The 20,617-nt window shown below is 38.1% G+C and overlaps 1 protein-coding gene across 4 annotated transcripts in view; it reads left to right on the forward strand.

Annotated features, from left to right (window-relative positions):
- Positions 1–4,269: 4,269 nt before the first annotated feature.
- The window catches only part of unc5b (unc-5 netrin receptor B), a 57,199-nt gene continuing 40,851 nt past the window's right edge, over positions 4,270–20,617 (forward strand). For 3 of the 4 annotated variants that reach the window (XM_082154784.1, XM_082154786.1, XM_082154787.1), the window contains exon 1: positions 4,270–4,395. In XM_082154784.1, coding sequence (XP_082010910.1) covers positions 4,287–4,395 — 109 coding nt within the window. In that variant the 5' untranslated portion in view covers positions 4,270–4,286. Of the gene's footprint in view, positions 4,396–5,118; positions 5,783–20,617 lie in introns of those variants that run through there. The other variant, XM_082154785.1, reaches the window with a different exon arrangement.

The raw sequence follows: 20,617 nt of genomic DNA on the forward strand, positions 1-20,617 counted from the left end.
AGCGATCATTAGTGAGGTGGTCCAGGAGAGATGGAGTGAAGGATGATGGAGGGAATAAGAGAGAACAGCAAAAGACATGTTTCTGCCCTTGGGTGTTTCCCCGATTCGTCACCAAACTAGGTTGTTTGTGTAAAACGCCAGTAGGTGGCATTTCCTTGGCTCATGCTCATTAATTCTAGTACACACACACACACACACACACACACACACACACACACACACACATATAGGTTGCACAGTATAACACTTAAGCACAGTTTTTTTCCCTACAGTTGGTTCTGTATGGCTGCTTGTTGACTGTTGCAGTACTTTTGCAAAGCTGATGTTTGATTAAGTGGAGAGTTAAGACTCTAAATTCTGATTGGTTTATCACACCAATGAACATACATTCTGTGATATTAAAATTAGATTCAAAAATGAGCGCTTCATTCATAAATCCGTAAGAACTTACCTTCATGCTGAGGAAACACAAACCAGAACACAATGAACGGATCGCTGAAAAGGGGCGGGGCTGCATAAGAGGCTACACACAAGAGTCAATACCAAACAATATATAATATACAACAACATACAAACATTATGAATTGTTAACCCAATGATTATTAACAATGAATTTACCACACTGCTCTATAGGGAAACCAAGCATCTTACCATTGTCTCAAGTAGCCTTTGCAATTTACACCAAATCACTGACTGATATACATGACCCATGTTGACATTTGAACTTTAGTGTTCATAGTCAGTGTTCCCACAGGCCTTTCTGCAGACAAAGGCTATTTAATTAACCTTTTAGTCTCAAGCAATGTAACACACACATACGTGTATGTACACACCAAAATAGTGTAAATTTATTCTTGATTTGGATAAATCAACTAACATCTCCCCGATGAGACTCATTTGCTCTGCTCATTCTGTGTGCATTATGCGTGAGCTAAATGTGTGAGGAGGACAAACTAAATAAATGAGCAGAGAAAGAGAGGAGAGGATGCACAGATGTGAACTCAATACGCTGGGAAAAGAAACGCAGCCTCAATAGAGCATAATCTTGTATTGCCACTTAGTCCAAATCAGTTTTGTTGCATGTATAATGCATATAGAGTAATTGTGTGGATACTTCAATCAAGAATGTTTAATGGAACAAATATGTTTCATGGCGATCAATTGTGTGGATTCTTGAGGAATCAAGAATATTTAATTGCACTAATATCTTTCCATGGCAAATAGAGCACAACAGATAGCTAGTACTACTTGTAAAATCAAATATAATTCAAACAATATTTGCTTATTTGGAGGAAATATTGTAAGTAAGTCCTGCCAGGTGCAGAGGCCTTCTTCTCAGCAGACTGTTCCATCTTCTCAAATCTCACGTTTCGTGCTCAGGTATTTACCCAGGTGACAGTGAGATGTGAGGACTGGATCACTCAGATCTGCGCTGCTTTTATGTGCTCTAAATGCCACAATGTGTACGCATCAACCAGGACCCAGCTATTTCACAGAGCTCTGACCCATTCCTGTATGAATAGATCTGTTTACTTTGGAAAACAATTTAAGATGAATCTTTTCACATAAAAAATAACCTGCTATTTAGTGACAAACCTGCATTTTATGTGGAATACAGTAGGTGTGACAGCTCTGAAATGTATTGTGCTTCTCTCTGTCAGCATGTAATTACAGACAAAAACACGCATTTCCCATTCAATTCTGTTTACCTGTGCCATCCGTCGACAGGAATATGATATATGTCGGAGCCCTTTGTGAGAATTTATGGATTTGTCTTGTCTCTTTATAAAATTATGGTATACTCTTTTTAAGGTTTTTTTTTTTTTTTTTTTAGAACATGCTAGGTGTACAAAGTTTAGCAGATACCTTTAGCTGTTTTAATAGAACATTTCTTGGGCTCTTTATCACTAATAACTAATTCTTTTTTGTGCAAGTTTTGCACAACTTCTGATCTATTTCTCTCATTAAAGATGCTATAGCCATTCATGGTTCCACATATTCCAAGCTAGGACTTCTGAATTTGAAAAGTCAGAAGGCGAAGACTCTTGTAAACCTCTGTCTGACCTCTCTGCCATGCTCTTTTACTTTGCTAGCTTAAGGCCAACTCTTACATTTCAGCATGCAGCTGATGGAAGGGTTCAAAGGAGCATGTGGACAGAAAATTCTCATTTTTCCCAATTGTTGTGGCACCTTTAATTTCATTAGGTTTTCCCCATACCCCGCAGGAGAGCTGAGTTTCTAGGGCAACAATCAGATTAATAGTCTTGCCCATGCAATCTGCTAAAAGGCCCTGCAGCCCACAGGCCCAGGTGTACCTGGGGATTAGTACAAGGCGGGACAGGTGAACTCAGCATGGAATCACTCACAAGTCATACTGACAACCACGCACACATTTTTGCAGGGACTTTCCATTGTTGTCATATTGAACTTATTATTTTTATATGTTATAACCTTACTCCTAACCCACGCAGAAACCTTTTGCATTTTTAGATTTTAATTAAAACATTATTTAGTCATTTTCCTCATGGGGACCATTGGGAGGATCCCAGAATGCAGGTCTGGTCAGGTTATACTATCCTTGTGGGAACAAAATGTGTAATATTGAGTTAATTATTTTTCTAGTTATTTTCTAGATCCTAAACCTACACCTACACTTAAATATGACCCATTTTTGCATTTTTATTTTTTTTAATTAAAACATTATTCCCTTTATGTGTGAAGGTTCCCACAATGTAAATGATTTCAGGTTTTTCAGGATGTATGTTGCCCACAAAGTTTGCAAAACCTGACCTGCACACACAAACACTGAGGTGAAAATAAACAATTTCCCCCAAAAAATATATAGAATATATATATATATGTATGTGTGTGTGTGTGTGTGTGTGTGTGTGTGTGTGTGTGTGTGTGTGTGTGTGTTCAAGTATCAGTATTTAATGGTCTTTATGTACAGTATATTACATATTCATACATACAGCCCATAGTTGTAATGTAACACCATGGTGTAACATGAGAACATGGAGGCTACCATCCTAATAAAGCTTAATAGCATGATCAGAAGAAGAAAACATATCTTACTTGAAATCTATGGCATGACTTCCTTTCTGGCGCAGCAGGGATAATTAGTCTGTGGTTTGGGTCAGCTCGATAATTCCTGAAAATAATTTTCTGTTATCCCACTCCATTACTTACAGACTATTTTTAGGGGTTCCCTTCATGAATTTAAGGGACAAGTAGTGCTTTTCAAAATTTGAAAGACAAAGCTCATTTAATGTGAGCAGTGCTAGACATTTATTTGAGCATCTTTCTTATAATGACAATAATAGCATGTGCGTGATGTTCTCATTGTCTCTCTCCAGTAAACAGCATCATTTTCCATTATTCATCCTCTTTACCCCCACCGTTCCGTCACTCTCTACCTCTCTTTATGTCCCTCACACTCCTTATCTTCTCTCACCTCACTGTTACACAGCTCATCATGAGTTACATTTCCAATTAATCTCAACGTTATTCAGTCTAATGCACTGCAAATCTTATCACAATTACCATCTGCCCAGTAACTGAAGATGCGTTTGAGATATGCATGTGAGGTAATGAAAGCAAACCGTGTTCCATTAGTAAGCTCTGAACTTATCTGAGCCGATGACACTGGCAGAGTATCAAATCGTGACAGTTTTCTCAGCTATAGTGGCAACGTCTTATTGACTGAATTAAAGAAGCAGCAAAGTCATTCTGTATGTCCATGCTCACAAATCTGTGAGTACAGTAAACAGTAATGTCAATCATTCACTCTTTTGGTGCTTGTAAAATCCTTTTTTTTATTTTTTTTTATTTTTTATGACCAGGTGAATTCTGGAATACATCCATGTTCCATGAAACACTAAAGAGGGAGAGTTAAGGGGGAATCATCACTGGTCTGCTGGAATTATAAGCTTTCAAAGTCAGGTTTGTATTAAAGACTGCCAGACACTGTCATTATAACAAGAACATCGTCTGAAACTTTTAATGAGAATTTATTTTTCTAACAACCATTTTTAACGTGTCTTCACAGGATGGGTATTTATTTTTTAGCCACTTAAGCAGGTGTAAATAAAGCGTAGCCTACAAGAATTTAACCTGATAAATGGTGAGACAAAGTAAAAGTAGTGCTGTGCACCCATGAAACCTATATGTCAGATTTTTTTTTCAATTTAAGATCTGCAAACAATTTTTAACATTGAAAAATCTGTCTAAATTCTCATTAAATATAAATTATAAACTTAAAATAGTTGTTTACGGAGCATTTTCCCATGTATGCTTTAGCAATACTGCAGGTCAGGAACTTCCGCCCTTCCCAGACTCCAATGGTCTTCCTCTATCTGCATTACAATTACAGTTCAAAAGATTCCGCTTCCTTAGGTAAGTGGATGGCCTTGAATAACCTGTTTATATTTTAGCCCCTGATTACACAACCAAAACCAGAGAGCTCTGACTGCAGTGTTCTGAAGGGCAGCATTGTAGCAATGAAGCCAAATGGACACGCTGGACAATTAGTCTATATTCAGCATCTGAAATGACTCAAAAGCACATATAAGATCTGTCGCCCTCTTGTGGTTTACTTGAAAACACTTTCATGAATGCACTGATTGAACCTGATTGAAAAATGCTGGGAGGCATGCATGACTGTGAATTGTAATTGTGTTACTAACACTATTACTGAATCTATCATTAACAGCCTACATTCTAACAATCCTTCATTATCAAACCACCCTTAATTAGCCTAATTATAATCATAGAAGATCAGAATTAGAGACAGGCAATTACATGGTAAAGCCAAAATTGAATAGCATGGCTATATACATAACTAAACCAATTTTATTTTATGTTTACAATATAGTACATTTTAACAACAACAATACTACTACTACTACTGGCAAAGTAATGCAGCTCGCCTTGATTAAGAAACAATGAATATTGCAAAATAATAAAATCATTGTAACTATCATTAAAATATAGGCCTACATGTATGCGCGTGTGTGTGTGTGTGTGTGTGTGTGTGTGTGTGTGTGTGTGTGAGAAGGTTGATGATTGGCTGATGGGAGATGAGAGTCTGGAGGCTCGCGCTTCATACCCGCGTTCGTGTGTTTACACTCAGTAGCTACTCGAGACACAGACGAGCGGCAGCGTCAGGACTATGGCGCTCCACAGATAACAGCGGAGATCTCACAACTATGGCATTATATCCAACGCTTACGGACAACTTTTTCTTCTCGTCCCAGCAGGAATAAAGCTGTCAAGTACTTTTGTTTTCGATTCGTTCGCGGAAGATTCGGTTGTTTTCAAAGTGTTCCAGAGAAAACGCGTTGAGCGGTTCAGTGGAGTTGTGAACGAGACGAACTTTACGCAGGTTGTTGGCTGCTATCTTGTTTTGTTTTTTCTACGGACGAGGACTGCAGTGTGCTTAACTGAACATTTTGTTTAACTGTAATTCCAATTTTATCGCGTCCTTATTTGGGGGAAGTTCTGGAGCAGACTGTGAGTAGGTTTTATTGTAAACCACGGTGCAGTCTTTTTTTGTAAGTTTGTGAAGTTTGAGGAGGAACCCGCCTCCACATTTCACACAGTTTGAAGTATCCTTCGCAAAGGATTCAGCGAGACTTCAGCCGACTGGAGCGAGAGCACCTGGGGGGAATTTGGCAGTAGCGTGACCGGGCGAAGATGCTCTCAGCGTGGATACACCGCGACCAGCCTCCCGCTCTCTTTCTCGGTTTAGTTGTACTCTGCGCAACCTTTGTGATACATGCAGGTACGAGCATTTTTTACAGTTTAAGAAATTGTACTAACCACTTCATTATACATTCGTCTTTAAACATACGGTAGCGCAGGAGTGCGTTTTCTAAGCAGGTATTCATTCATACGTACACACCCAAAACACAGATAAGTTTAGTGATAGTGAGGTCGTCAAGCAGGATTTGTAATTCCCAACATTTGTCGACTATCAAGTATAAGTGATGCCTTTTCATTTTCTTTTATAGCCTATAATCAGATCATTCATGTGTAGTTAAAATAAAGCTACATTGGCCTATTAGGCTACACTTTTTATTGCTTAAAAGCTGCTACAACCTTGCACGAGAGACTGAAGCATTAATAGAGGAATTATGGAGAAACATGCATTAAATAATTGCTTTTGTTCCACATTACTAAATCTATCCATACATTATCTCTGAATTATAACAGGTAGTACTGTTCAGTTTAAATATTAAAACCTGTGCAGTTGTCTATCTATCCATCCATCTATCTAGTAAGGCAGTGTGATGGGTAACTAAGAACCAGATGAAGGGATGTGACTGCTGCATGTGCACTCATCTCTCTCTCTCTCTCCCTTCAGAGAGGAATATTCTGTTGATCTCCTCTCTTTCTGCTTGCCATGCTGAGCTTCCAAGCAGCGGATAAAAAGCAGAACCCCTGGTGTTCATGGAGTAATTAAGGTTTAGCTCAATGCCTTCCTGGCTCCTGAAAGACAGGGGAAAAAAATAAACCTTGTACAAAAAAGGAAACAACATCTGAGGGAAAGCAGAGATAGTGAGTTCTGAATTTGAGTGTGCTGCTTTAAAATCTGTCCCTCTCTTTTATTTTACTTTTCGGATATATGTAGTTTAGGGTTACTTTTAGCACATGCTCTTGATTAAGTGGTTGTAGTTATTTCTCTGAAGATGCTTTTAAAGCTTAATTTTGTGGAGTAATAAATTGTCTGGTGTAATATACTAGGCCTAAGATGCCCACTACTGCTTAATGAGTTTGTACAGAAGAATTTGGAGGAAACAAAGTTGATTTGGCAGCGATGATTGTGCAGCAAGTTCTACATTCCTATAAAAACTCATTCTGAAAATGAATAATAAAAATAACCAAACCATTTGCTGACATATTTGACAAGTTATGGATGTAATACACACATATCATACAAAGGAGAAATATTCAGGAGTAGATCATGTTGTGATGTGTTATTGTTTCTGCATGAAGGCTAGCCTGCCTTCTGTCTGACCTTAGACGTGACGGGAAGCAATGAAGCGTCAAAGAAATCTCTCTCCCTCTCTGCTCTCTGGCCACATATGTAATCAGATTGACATGGAATTGCACATTCAAAGCGTTTAGCTGATTGGTTTTCCAATGGGAGTTAGAAATCAGAAAGAAAAAGGACAGGTTGATTTAACTTAAGATGTGGAGACAGATGTGTACTGTAGTTTAAGTGTCCTTCCCCTTAATGAACTACCTGTAGAAGAGTCCGTCGTAGAAAACATGCCTATTTCGCCATGGGGGTTTTAATAGGGATGAAACCGGGGCTAGTTGTCTCACGGGGAAGAAGTCTAAGGGTCTTAAGAAGTCTAAGGGTTTGAATTTGATCTGAAAAGCTGAAAACTGTTGTGAGGATATTTATTTGGGCAAGTTGTCACGCGTGTTTTTTAATATTATACATTTATAAAATCTATAGATACAAATTTTCATTGCTTGGATGTTTTTGCACATCAGCTTCTAGAGTTTTGCCGTTTTATGAATTGAATTGTGTTTTATAATTGATTTCCTGTTAAAATTTAACAATATTGTTGTGACACATAATAATGTAGTGAGACAACATGCCCTGCTGGATTTGTGTTCAGTGATCTGCGTCTTTTGTCCTAAACAATAACAATGTAAATGTTCAGTTGCTTTTTTGTGTAATCAAGACATACAGAAAAGGACTAGATAAACCCACTCTGAGAAATATTCACAGTCATATAAAAGTGTGACAATTTGTCCCGGTCTCCCCTATACAGACAGTATGCGAGAAACTCATTGTGCATACATGAACCATCTAGATTTTACAGAAGCCCGTCTCTCGTTGAGGAGATGCCAGCACATATTTCATATCATCCATAAAACATCAGAGTCAAGATGGATAACGTTTATCTTCTCTCTCATTCTGTCCATTCCTGTATTCTACCTTTCCCCCCTCCTGTCTGTCTGTATTGTGGATGTGCTGAGCTCAGATTTCCTGTATGGTACAGCTCTCTTAGTGTTGACATACACATTAATTACCCAGACTGCCAGGAACCCATTTCTGTCTCCTTTGCCCCATCAGCTTTTCTCCTCCCTGTTTGTGTGTGTGTGTGCGTGTGTGTGTGTGTGTATGCATACAAGTGTGTTTGTTTGGCTGAACATCCCTGTATACACGCTTGAGCTGGATCGAGACGGGAGACGTGTAAGTAATGGAGTCGCACTGTCTGGATTTGCATGCGCGTGTTTTGGGAGTTGGAGAAGATAACACACTCGAGACTGCTCTGAACTCAGTAGGATTAAGTTTAGGCCCAGTGGCCAGCACTGCTGGTTGAAAAGTGGGCGGGAATAGGTCAAGCTGAAGTGCCTAAGGTCAAGATGGAGGAGGGAGGTGTGCTCTTGCATGCCCTTCATGTTCGGAGAGCATAACATGTTGGATCCTCCCAGTCAAGGCTGCCGGAATTCTCCGCTGGTAGTCCAGGGCGTGGGGGGATAATTGGTTATATCTGAGAACAGGTCATCTGTGGTTGAGTTTGCTTGCTGTGTAATGTAAGATACACATAGCAAAATTCAGTTTTCAATGCAAAATCTACAAAAGGCAGAAAGGAGAGAGAACTTAAGTAGGAAGAGAACCAGTAAGCCTTGTAATTAGGTTTAGAGGAAGGGAAATGCAAAGGAAAGAATGCATGGATTTGTGCGAGGTCTGGCAGAGATCTGAACCGCCAGTCTTGTGGTGTGCATTAGCTTTATGGCCACTGTGGGAGGCAGAGAGAGGGGTGAGGAGATCGCTGGTTTTCAACTCACCCCCCCATACTGTATTATTCATCACTGTAAAGTGGCCCTCTTTAATATTTTAAAGCAGTCTATGGTTGTGTCTGTGATCTGTTTATGATGCAATAGAATCCTGAAGTGGTATTGGACATGTGTTGTCTGTGCATGCAGGTGTGAGTGTGTCGGGACAGACACCTGTTGAGTTGTTAGTAGCACTTCATTATCGCCTGACTTGATTACATCCTGAACCGTCAGATGATTTTCAACATATCTGTATCAGTCAGTATTTATTATTATTGTTTTATTACATTTTAACTATACACATGTACATAGTACATTACCATGTAACAGAACAAAAAACAACAACAACAAAGCTTCTCAGTATTTTACATTGATATTCAATACCACCTCTTTTCTTAGTCTTCTATTAACACATTTCCAACTTCACCACATTTTAAGAATGATCTGAATGGTCCCCAAACTCCATCAAAAACTGTATATTTATAACCCTTTAAAATATAAGTTATCTTTTCCATTGACGTATTTGTTACCATTCTTTTAGCCAACAATCCTATACATGGTGTACAAATACTTTTCCAAATTTAAAGAAATTAGCCGTTTTGCTTGAAGAATACATATAATCATGAATGTATACTCTTTCTTTTTTAACTTGATCTCCTTAGGATATTAAGGAAATAAAAAAGTAAAGTGGAATGTTAACATCAAGGATCTTCACTATCATTTCTTTCACACCTTTCCAAGAATTCTTGACTTCTTCGCACTCCCGTAATGATATAATGTACCTTTTAAACTCATTGCATCTTAAGTGTCAGGGACATTTTCATTATATATATATATATATATATATATTAGTTCATATATATTATATTATATTATACACTAAAGACCAAGTAATAACCACTGAAAATTCAGCTTTGCCATTACACAGATTAAGTGCATTTTAAAATATATGAAAATAGAAAACTTTGTAATTATATTTCACGATATTAAATTTTTACTGTATTTTTTAAAATCATAATTATAGTGCAAATGTATGGGGGTGTACATCAGTGCATCCATATTTTAAACTTCACAGAGCATTAAAAATGAGATGCTATTCACCAGCCAAACACTTCTATCTGATGCATACACCCTTTACTGTACAGATAAGGACGTTTTTAGTCTCAGAATTCTCAAGTACCTGATTTTTCTGTTGATTTTGTGTTTCTAGTATACAGAATGACCCATGCGTTTATGTGGAAAAGTGTGTGTGAAGCATGAAGATCAGACAGTTTCAGAAAGTGCAGCCGTATCTATCTAATGCTTAAGAATGGGAGAGATAGAGGTGAAGCCAGAGAAATATATCTTAGAGAGATGTATTGAGATAGATGGAGCCCAGGGATTGCCTTTTAAATAGACTTTATTAAAAAAAGAGAGTGAGATTGAAAAGTCAAGAGTCAGAAGCATTGGCATTCAAGCATCATTAAGTCCCTGGCACAGTCTGAGAGAAGAAGACAACGACGGGGCGAAAGGAGGATGAAGAGTGAGGGACAGCGACAGAAAGGAGCATTTGATGAGCATATCGTTGAGTGGAGATGTTTTTATTAATGTTCTTATCGATGCCTGGAGCTCTCTGTATTAATGGTGGACATTTTTAATGCTTTGCCAATACTGTGCATGTACGCCACCATAAATCTGGAACAAACAGGAGAGAGAGAGTGTGGGAGAGGAAGGAAGAAGAGACAAGGTTAAAAAGATTTATTACACGGGTCTCTGTAATAGTTGCATTCAGCAGTCATATATTTATGTATAATAATGACCATTTAATTGTACATTTCACTGTTGATCATGCAACATACCATGTTACTTTCATGTCTGCCACATCATTTTGCTGCCTGTATTTTTATACCAGGATAGTTCAATGTAGTTAAAACTATTTTGGCAAACATATATATATATATTAGTTCATAACGCCCAACTTCCTGCAATCCAATCAATTCCTGAGGATGAAATCAAGTCCTGCCCTACATTTTTCTTTAAGAAGCCGTTTCACTCGGATATACATCACTATAGGGAAGAAAAGACTATCGTAACTTCTGTTTCATGTCGGCTTCAAAATAGAGAAGAATTTTTTACAATATTTTAGCTAACCAGTCGATGTAAAAAGCAACTCTGATTGCAGATTAATAGGCCGATTGTTTTCTACTTTATATTGGACTAGATCCTTTATTCTAATTTAGGTTAGATGATAACTAATTTCAACTCAAATCAATATTTAAATTAATATGTGTCTATTTATTTATTTATTTATTTATTTATTTGGTAAGTATTGTCTTGAAATTAAGCATTGTCTGATGGTCATTATCACAAAATAAACCTCTTCAGCTTCACATCAGGGTCCTGATCATCCTGTCTGGGTTTATTATACAATAACGACCGCTGATGTTGCTAAATTCTTGTTGGACTTGCAGCAGCAGCAGAAACATTGACTTCAAGGGTACGTGAACTAGAGGAACAGAGAAGCCGTTCAGAAAAAGTTGAGGGGGAACATTGTGTGTAAAGCGATGGGTGAATGATGGGAAAGCAAAGAAAGAGAATTTAATGAAGTCAAAGAGAGGAGTGGATAGTTGAATGAGAATACAAGAGAGGGAGGCTCTTCACCCCTCCCGGGTTTACGGCAGCTGGGTGGTGGTGGTGGGTCGGAGGGGCGGAGAGTGACGGGGTCCGTAGAAGAATGACTCGGTGGGGTGGCTTTGTGCCGGGGTTGAATAGAGAACTGAATGGGACTCTTTTCTGTCACCGTGTGTGGGGTTGTTTGTGGGGTGAAGGGCTAGAGGGAGGAGGGGTCGGCGTGCTCGCACCTCCTTTAGGCAGCGAAGGAGTGACTGACAGTGTATGTTTGTGTTTCCTGTTTCGGCTTTCCATTCATAGTCACACTTCTTATTCAGTTCTCACAAACAACACCGCCAAGAGCCGACATGTTTAAGTCGGAATTCGTGGGGCTTTACTGTACATATGACCAAGCCTTCCATCTTTTTTTTCTTGCTAACGCCAACATAATGGCTCCAATCTTCACTCTTCCTTTCTAGGAAATTCGCAATGCCTGAATATTTCACAATGAGCCAGACCTGCAGTCAATGCTCATGCCAAGCCAACAGTGTCTTTGGCGGAAAGCCTTTCCCCAGGCTGCTGTGTCTGGCAGGGTCCAGCAACTGCTGCATACAGTAGCTCCATTCCAAGCCCAACTGCATGACAGACATCTAGGAGCTCAGTTTGTCAAACAGTTTGCTTTGAGTTGTGCTGGCTAGAGAACTCAAACCCATCATTTTGATTGATAGATGGATGTGACTTGTAAAGTTGGTCTTTTTTTTGTGTGCTCTCTAATCTTCTTTTCTGAGCCTGACTGGCAAACGACTGCTTGCATCAAGATCTTGAAAGTAATATGTGAAAGTTAAAAGAGTTATAAAATCAGGAGTGAAGGGCCTTCAGCTCAGACCCCCTGATGGTGCCTGTGGGGGTCTGGGTAGCATGTCGGATTCCTTTCGGCAGGGGTCTGGAAGCGGTGGTGCCAGGGCCACGTGAATAGGTCTCCTGCGGTCCACCTGCCTTTATGCTTCCTGCCTTGAAAGAGACTTTCTGAAGCCATGGAGATTTCCCTCATCTTCTTAGCCTTCAAAGGAAGTTCAACCCGGTCCATGCCTGAAGATTAGACCTCAGCCAATCTGTGGCTTATGCCCAGGTGTGACTATATAATTGTGTTTCTGTGTCTCACATAGAGGAGAGATGATAGTTTGCACTGATATAAAGGAATATATGCAAGTCTGTGGAATGCTGTTGATTGTTGCTTGAAATAACTTTGACTTTTGACACCTCAAAATAGTGTATGGGGCAAGTGTAGAAAGGTTATCTATTCCTACAAATCTGGGATTTAATTAAAAACACACACAAACTCAAAATTCCTCACACAAAATAATAGCCTTTCAGAAATACTCTAGAAATACTAATATAATAGTTCATAAAAAAAAATCACAGATATATTTATCACTGAATCAACTGATATATTTTCTTTATTTTTTTATACTGTATTATTGAAAGGTAATACATGTGGTTAAATGTTTTTACATTGTACATTTTATATGAATTCATTTGATTAGACAAACATTTATGAGAAAACATCCAGAAATCCATAAAAATTGTAAATGGGGAAAAATTAGATTTGTATTTATATACATTTCTTCAGCCATCATCTCTTTTCAGTATTTAAATTTGTTTTATTGTCAAACACCTTTCTCTTGTTCTTTTTACTAGTCCATTGAATCTCTGTTCCACTCCTGTTTGCACACTCCCTCATGTGCTCTCATTCTTTCTGGCTCCTTTATTGTGATGGGGGTTAGTGGAGTTGCCTTTGAAAGGCGGTGTAGAGAATCCTATCTTTTCGGAGTTTAACGCCTATTAAGACTCCCATCTGCCCCAGGGATAGAGGAATATGGGGATCTGAGGATCTCTAGGGGGGTTTTATTAGGGTTCTACCATGGTTTGCATGCTGCAGGGGACCTCTTGGGAGGGATGTGGCATGTCTTACCCTAGAACACACACATGCTTGCTCACCGGCTGGTTTTCAATGTCAAAGTGCTGGAACGAAACGTCCCCTGTGTGTGTGGCGTCCTGGTAAAGGCAGTCTGATGGTGTGTGACCAAAGAGTAATGTCCTCTTGTGGCGTCGCTTTAGTTTTCTTTGTGCCAGATGTAAAAGGCCACACACAATGTGCTTTTGTAACAGAGCAACTCTGACTCTGCTGACCAGGAAATGAGAATGTGGTATTTGACACTCAAGAAGTGTATACATGTTAATAAATAAATACATTATATATAGAGAGAGAGATAGAGAGAGAGATAGAGATATAGAGAGAGAGAGATATATAGAGAGAGAGAGATGGAGAGAGAGAGAGAGAGAGATAGAGAGATCTTCAAATAGAGTTTCACAGTAACAGCAATGCAGTAAATGTTTTATGCACTGGAGTTTCTGCGTAGGATTTGACCTTTACACATGAGCCCAATTGACAGTCAATCTTTACTCATCCAAAGCAGGTCATGTCTAGTCCAAGAGGCCTGGTTCCACAGTCAACGCCCTTGGGATGAGTGTCGTGGATTTTGGCTGCACCCTGACAGCTGGGCTTGTTCTGGAACAGGCAGAATAGTGATGCTTAATCCTCATGGAGTGCGTGTTGTTGCCGCTTCCACACCCTCTGGCATGACTCCCAGACTGTGGTGCAGTTTTCCCACCAACCAGGTTCTGGTTCTGGTGCCGGTGCCCAATCTTGAATGTTCAATGTGTTTCCACTGCATAAGAAGGTGAATCAGGATAAATTGGTTCTGTAATGCTCCTTAAACCTGCTTTTGAACTGGGTAAATATAGAGATTTTTCAAATAATCACAGTCTTCATTTGAATAGTCCCAATATCAATTGTGAATGTTTTGCAGTCCATGTTGAATTTAATGCAATAAAAATACTGTATTTCAGTTGAGTTGTCCTTATTAGCTGCACATAAAAACAAACAAAAGTTTTAATGACTTTCATGAACCCGATATTTTTATTTAATCAAAAACACAGTGCAACCAGTGTATCCTGATATCTGAAACACATTACTTACAAGTCGGTTCTTTTCATGAACAGTTAAAAAAGACAAATTACTGGTTTAAATGAGTCTAAAATACTGTATAATTTATTTCATTAGCAGAACAAAATAAGCTAGATGAATATTATAAATGAAATATACCCAAATGAATTGGAATCGGAATCAAATCAGGAAAGCCAGATTACTTTAATGTTAAAATATGTTCACAAAAAACTTGTAAACAAAGACAACCAATGTAACAGCCAGTTACAGTATGTCATTGTTCAGCTCGCCTGTCAATTGAAATGTGGGCTCTGGCGCGAGAACCAGCACCATCTCGGTTTAAAAGAGGTGTGAGAGATAGCAGAACCTGACAGGTTTTAGGTGATGGGATGATTGAGAGAGCACGGATTGGACAGTTCAGTGAAGCAGAGGGGATCTTAACTGGGATTCACAGCAAGTCCATGTTCATAAAGCCTGTCAATCAGGTGTGTTTTCACACACCTCACTTGTGCAAACCCAACATGCTTTGCTCTGTCTTTTGACACTACCTCAATCCCATCTAGATTGTCATCTTTGCGTGTATTGTTGACGTAATATATGGATATTCTGTGTGTACATGTATTTTTACTTATGCCCCATCTTCTGTGCCCCAAGCCTCTTACCTGCTGATGGACAGATGGACGGCACGGCCGACCTCACTTTCACCTTTCTGCTCACTCAGTTCTGCTCCACCTCTCTGCTCCGATTAGCAGGTGAGTGGAGCACGGTGCAGCTACTTGCAGACCCAATGCTTTACTGGGACATTGTCACGGCCAACACTCTCCCAAACCCCTCCTGCCCATCCATCCATTCACAGTGAGCACTGTCCTTATGTCTGTAAATCACAGCAATGGGGTTGGCTAGCGCCCTATCACAGTGTGGCTCATGTTTACGAGGATTAAGGAAACAGATGGACGGCCATGCTGACTGGTGTGGCTTCATTAACTCTCCGCGCGCCCGTTCTAAACTCCGCCGCCCCTGCACATCTCGCTCCGGACTCCGCACAGAATTGAGCCAGACCTGAGGTCTGTGGGGAGGGGGAGCAGGATTGCACTCATGAAGGCTGTGAAGATGTTTATTGATCTGAAAGCTGAGATGTGGGCAGGGTGTTTCTTCTTGATTGATTAATGTTGAAGTGAAGCAGTGGGACTTTCTTTAAAGAATGATTTTTGACATCATGTTGTCAGACCAGGGGTGTGAGTTTTTTTTCTCCTTACGGAGTTCTGTATGTCTCTACAGTGAGTGTTGGGGTTTGTTTGACTGTATGATATTAGATTTATTTATTTTTATTATAAATATTTTATTAATTGGTGATATTGGATATATATTGGCTAATATTACATATTTAATTGTTCTTGCTCATTAAGGTTAACTTTGCTATTATCTAACACTCACTTAAAGTTAACACTAATGATTTAATAACTCTGTTAAGTGTAATCTTTAGCAAATCTAAAAATGAAAATGAATATTTGATATTGTACATCATTATAGTGTGATGCCTAAACTTACTTGTAGCTTTTAAAAACGATTGATTTACATTTTCAAGTTTAAAAAAATAATTGATCTTTAATAAGTAGAGATGAATGTATATTAAAATTCTGGTCGAAATAAGCTGATAATTCAACCAGCAAGCACTTCAATATTTTCATGTTATGTCACATAACCGATAAATGGCTTATAGTCAAAGTCTATACTTTGTTAAATATAAATAAATAAATAAATAAATGATTAAATAAATCACTGTAGACACTACACCTAAAACATTATAATGTACAGCAGTGGTCTGCAAGCTTTATGGCGCACAGAAGGATATTCACTGAAGCCTACCTGACTAAAATAGGCCCAAAATGTATGTCAGTATGCAATTTCGACGGACTTTATTTAAATGAATTGCATACACCTCTTTAGCTTATTGTCACTTGTCTGTGATTTTTCCCTCCACATGCCAATAGGTTATCGACCCCTGACGTACAGTTTGAAAAATGGATATTCATTATGAGATTTGCTAAAGATTACAGTGTTGTTAAATAATTATTGTTTTTAAAGAAGAACTTCAGATGACGGCAAAGGTAATCATAAAAAAATAGGACAATTGAGCATGAACCATTCAATATCCAACTGCTAAAAAGCCAATAACAATAAAAAAAGACATTTGCTGTTTTGAAAATAAATTTTGTTTCTTGCACTGAAGATGACAGAATACATTCGTCTTTTGCTGCAGAATGAGAGAGAGCTGAAATTAGTTGGCCTTATTCTTTCTATAGCACCAAAATCACTCTGTCTGAAAGCGTCTATCTGAGCTGTCTCTACTATGTCACACACAGCGCAGCTAAGCCTCACAACCTTTTGTGTGATGTGTAGCATTTTAACATTAAACAACTGAAACTTGAATCTTAATAGCTGACTTGAGCTGGGACAGACCGACATCCACACTGAGCCGTGTGATAGAGAGGTTTGATAGAAGATGCTTTCGGAAGGACAGACCCACAGGGAGTCTTTGTGTGTGTGTACTCCGGTCTGTCAGGAGAGATGTAAGAGCTGTACCCTACAGTATGTCACTCAGGAGTAGACAGGTGGAAGAAACAAACTGGCATGAAAGACTAACTTCTGTTCCAGGGTCAGAAAATACTTTTGGTGGAGGTCTTTGTTACCATCTGTCCATAACAGGGATTTAGGCACAACAAAGACTCTACAGGGATCTGTGAGGGTTAACTTATTCCCATGCACAGATTTTATACTTTGCGAAACAGATTTTATATGTTTATATATCTATATATTTATTTGTTCACTTACATATTCTTTTTTTTCCCTATTATTTACTTTATTTTATTCTTCTCTTTTTATTTACTTATTTATTTGTTCATTATTATAATTTTAGTCATTACTCTTACTTATTATATACTGTTATTTATTTATTATTTTTAATTATATATTTATTTATTATTATTTTGAGATGCCATCACTGTAACGTCAAGTCCCTCATAATCACTTCCAAATGCAAATTTGGTACTTTTAGTTTTAGTTCTAGAATGTTGAAAGTAAAATGGAGGAGAAAAGAAGGCATGTGTCTCGCAGTCAGTTGCTGCTTAAATCTTCATCACGCAGGCTGTCAGTAGCAAATAACGATTATGTTGCTGTGTACACATCCTCGTTATTAAGTGCAAGAAAGCTTTTCTTTCATTGATTTAAATTACCAAGTGTATCTGACGGGGAAAAAAGCGAGTCTTTGTTAGTTGATGTGTCCACCCACGTCTCATACGCTTGCTTACAGCTGTGTTTGAGCAAGTATTCGTTTTTGAGCAGTGAGCATGTTTAGGTCGAGTGACAGTTATGTGGTGTGGACTGCGAAAATCTGTCCTAAATGAGGCCTGGACACTTTAGCGCCACAATTTACACATCTGTCCTGAAGGCACAGACACATTGGAAATAATGACCCATAATCGACTGGAGACAGTCGGAGATAAAGAAAGAGAGAGAAACGGTGGGAACAAGGATAAACAGAACATATCGAAACAAACCCGTCCGTTCTCTGTTCCTCTTCCCTCAACGAGAGGGCCAATTACATGACTATGTCTTACCTGTCTTTCATCTAGTGAGGGGAGCGGTGTTCAAATGACGGTCCTCTCGCATGTAATTACACAGAGACGTCCTGGATAAGGGTGTCTGTCGCACCCCATGATAGAGATACAACCTTAAATACCTCAGAGGACATAAAAAGACTCGTCTGACTCGTTTGATCAATCTGAACCTCGAGGCTGCTTCTCCTTTGAAGAGTCTGTGTGCATGATCCCATTTTCAATCTAGTTTTGGTGGTTTATTAGGCACATTAGCACTAATTCTAAATTGTTATTGTTACCATTTCACTTACAGAATGTGTGATGTGTGAAATAGGCTTGTTGAAAATCAAGTTAAAGACTGGACAAAGGCACTCATAGAGATATAATTGATCAAATATACAATGACAATGTTGTTTTATAGATCAGCAATAGTACTCCAAAAATGTGAATTTCAAGTTTGATATGTACATGTAAAAAATATTATAACATTTAGGCTATTACTCAAAACTTACTCCCCAGGAGGACAAGCTACTGAAACTACTTGGATTTCTTACAATAAAATATGATTTACATGTCAATGATGTATTCAGAAACTTAGCCCACCCAGTCACACTGAGGTTGTAAAGTATGACAGATACTACTTTTGTCACTATACTGGAATTTCCAACTTCGATACGATACCTTGAAAAATATAGATATTCGATACCATTTCCGATACCATGGGGAAAACTGCCATATATATATATATATATATATATATATATATATATATATATATATATATATATATATATATTACAGATTAATGCTTACAAGTAAAGTTATAAAACAAGATCAGTGAGTTATTTTCTCTGTCTTTTGTTCTTTGATTAACATGACAGACAGCAGCAGGTTTATTAGGCTGCTGTCACTTTAAGAGCAATGCACGGACCCAATATACTGTTACACAACGTGTTCTCTCAATGTTCCAAAACTGACTGCTTTTACCTGAATACTTGGCAAGACAGGCATTTTGACAACTTTGTATGTATTTGACTATTTAAGTGCAATAAGCCACGAAAAATAAGTAAATTTGGTACTCTCGAGCTGTTTGAGAGGCGGCTTTATGGGAGCGCCAATTATAGAACAGCGCTGCAAGCGCTTTTGGTGTGAGAGCGAAACCTGCGGGAATGAGTACGATTATGCATAATACAATTCAACTGGAGCGAATGAGACGGGTGTGTGTCATTTCACCATCAGAGAGAAGAGAGAGCGAGAGTGTGCTGCTGATATCAGTGTATCGGTACTGTGGAAAATAAGTATTTGAACAGTTTCAGATATTTCCGTATCGATACATATCGAAATAATGATATTTTTGACAACACTTAACAGATACTGTTGTTCCTGAATATTTTTTCTAAATATGTTTCCTAAATTGATAGGTTTAATTATCATCTTGAGAGTTCGAATTAACATTTAACATGAGAAGTTCTTGTGCAGTAAAATTACCACCACAGAGACTGTGAAACAACATATTCTAGTCTTTTATATACTGTGCTGAGGTCTACAGGGGCCGGTTGCACCAACACTGCGCAAGTTACAACTTAACCTAGTTTTGACATAAAGGGGCACTAAGTTACAACTCACTCATTACTAAATATTTTTGCTTTGCACCTTTAAACTTAGTTGATTTGTAACTACGCATAAACTAAATGTTTATGGAAGCCTACAATCAGGAGTAACCATTGATATTAAAACGGCAGATTGATCGAATTGCATCAATAAGCTCAAGTTTTACCCAACATACTTCAATCCTTTAGACATATATTTATGACATTTACACTTGGTTACATTTTAAGAGAGAGAGAGAGCATTGTGAATAAATTTGTTACTGGCTTTTCAACACAAACCTGTCCTACTACACGCTTCTGTGTGCATCTGTCCATGTTGTACATTTAATAAATAAATGTAATTTCTTATGTTTTTTGTGTCAATATTTATTTATTGATCCTTATTAATTTCAAATACAGTTTCGGAATGTTATTTACATATAAAAATATCTATGATGTCATTCGTGATTATAGCATCATATTAAATGGAAACTTACTTTTTAACGTTGGATACATGAGGCAACTTCTGTTCACATTTTTAAAAGCTGCTTTTGGGTCACTGAGGGTAAACGTCACAATTTGTGACTACACATTACTTTACAGAGAGCCTACGACCTACTAGCTACATTCTGTCTTAAGAACAAATGGTGCAACCAAAAAAAAGTTACAAACTAGCTAGTTATTACTACTTTACGTTCCAATTTAAGAACTTATGAGAGGCGGGTGCAACCAGTCCTTCCAAGAAGTATTAAAATATACAATTTAGTTTAAAAAGAAATAATGTTATGTCTTTGTATACTTTATGTAAGGTATACAGTATATTGTTATGACAGTATTTTCCAGACTAACAAGCCTATAAATTTCGTGATTTCATTGAGCATAACAACGTCAGACTGCAGTCTTCTGTAAGATTTAAGAGGCTTTGATGTCATATATGCTCGAATGGCATTTCACCACAATTTATCAAAAGGTCAGAAAACAAAGGCTTCAGAAAAAAATATGATTTTGAACAAAAGACAGATAAATATATGAAACAG

This window comes from Leuciscus leuciscus (genome assembly GCF_965113295.1).
Source record: "Leuciscus leuciscus genome assembly, chromosome: 22".
NCBI lineage: Eukaryota > Metazoa > Chordata > Actinopteri > Cypriniformes > Leuciscidae > Leuciscus > Leuciscus leuciscus.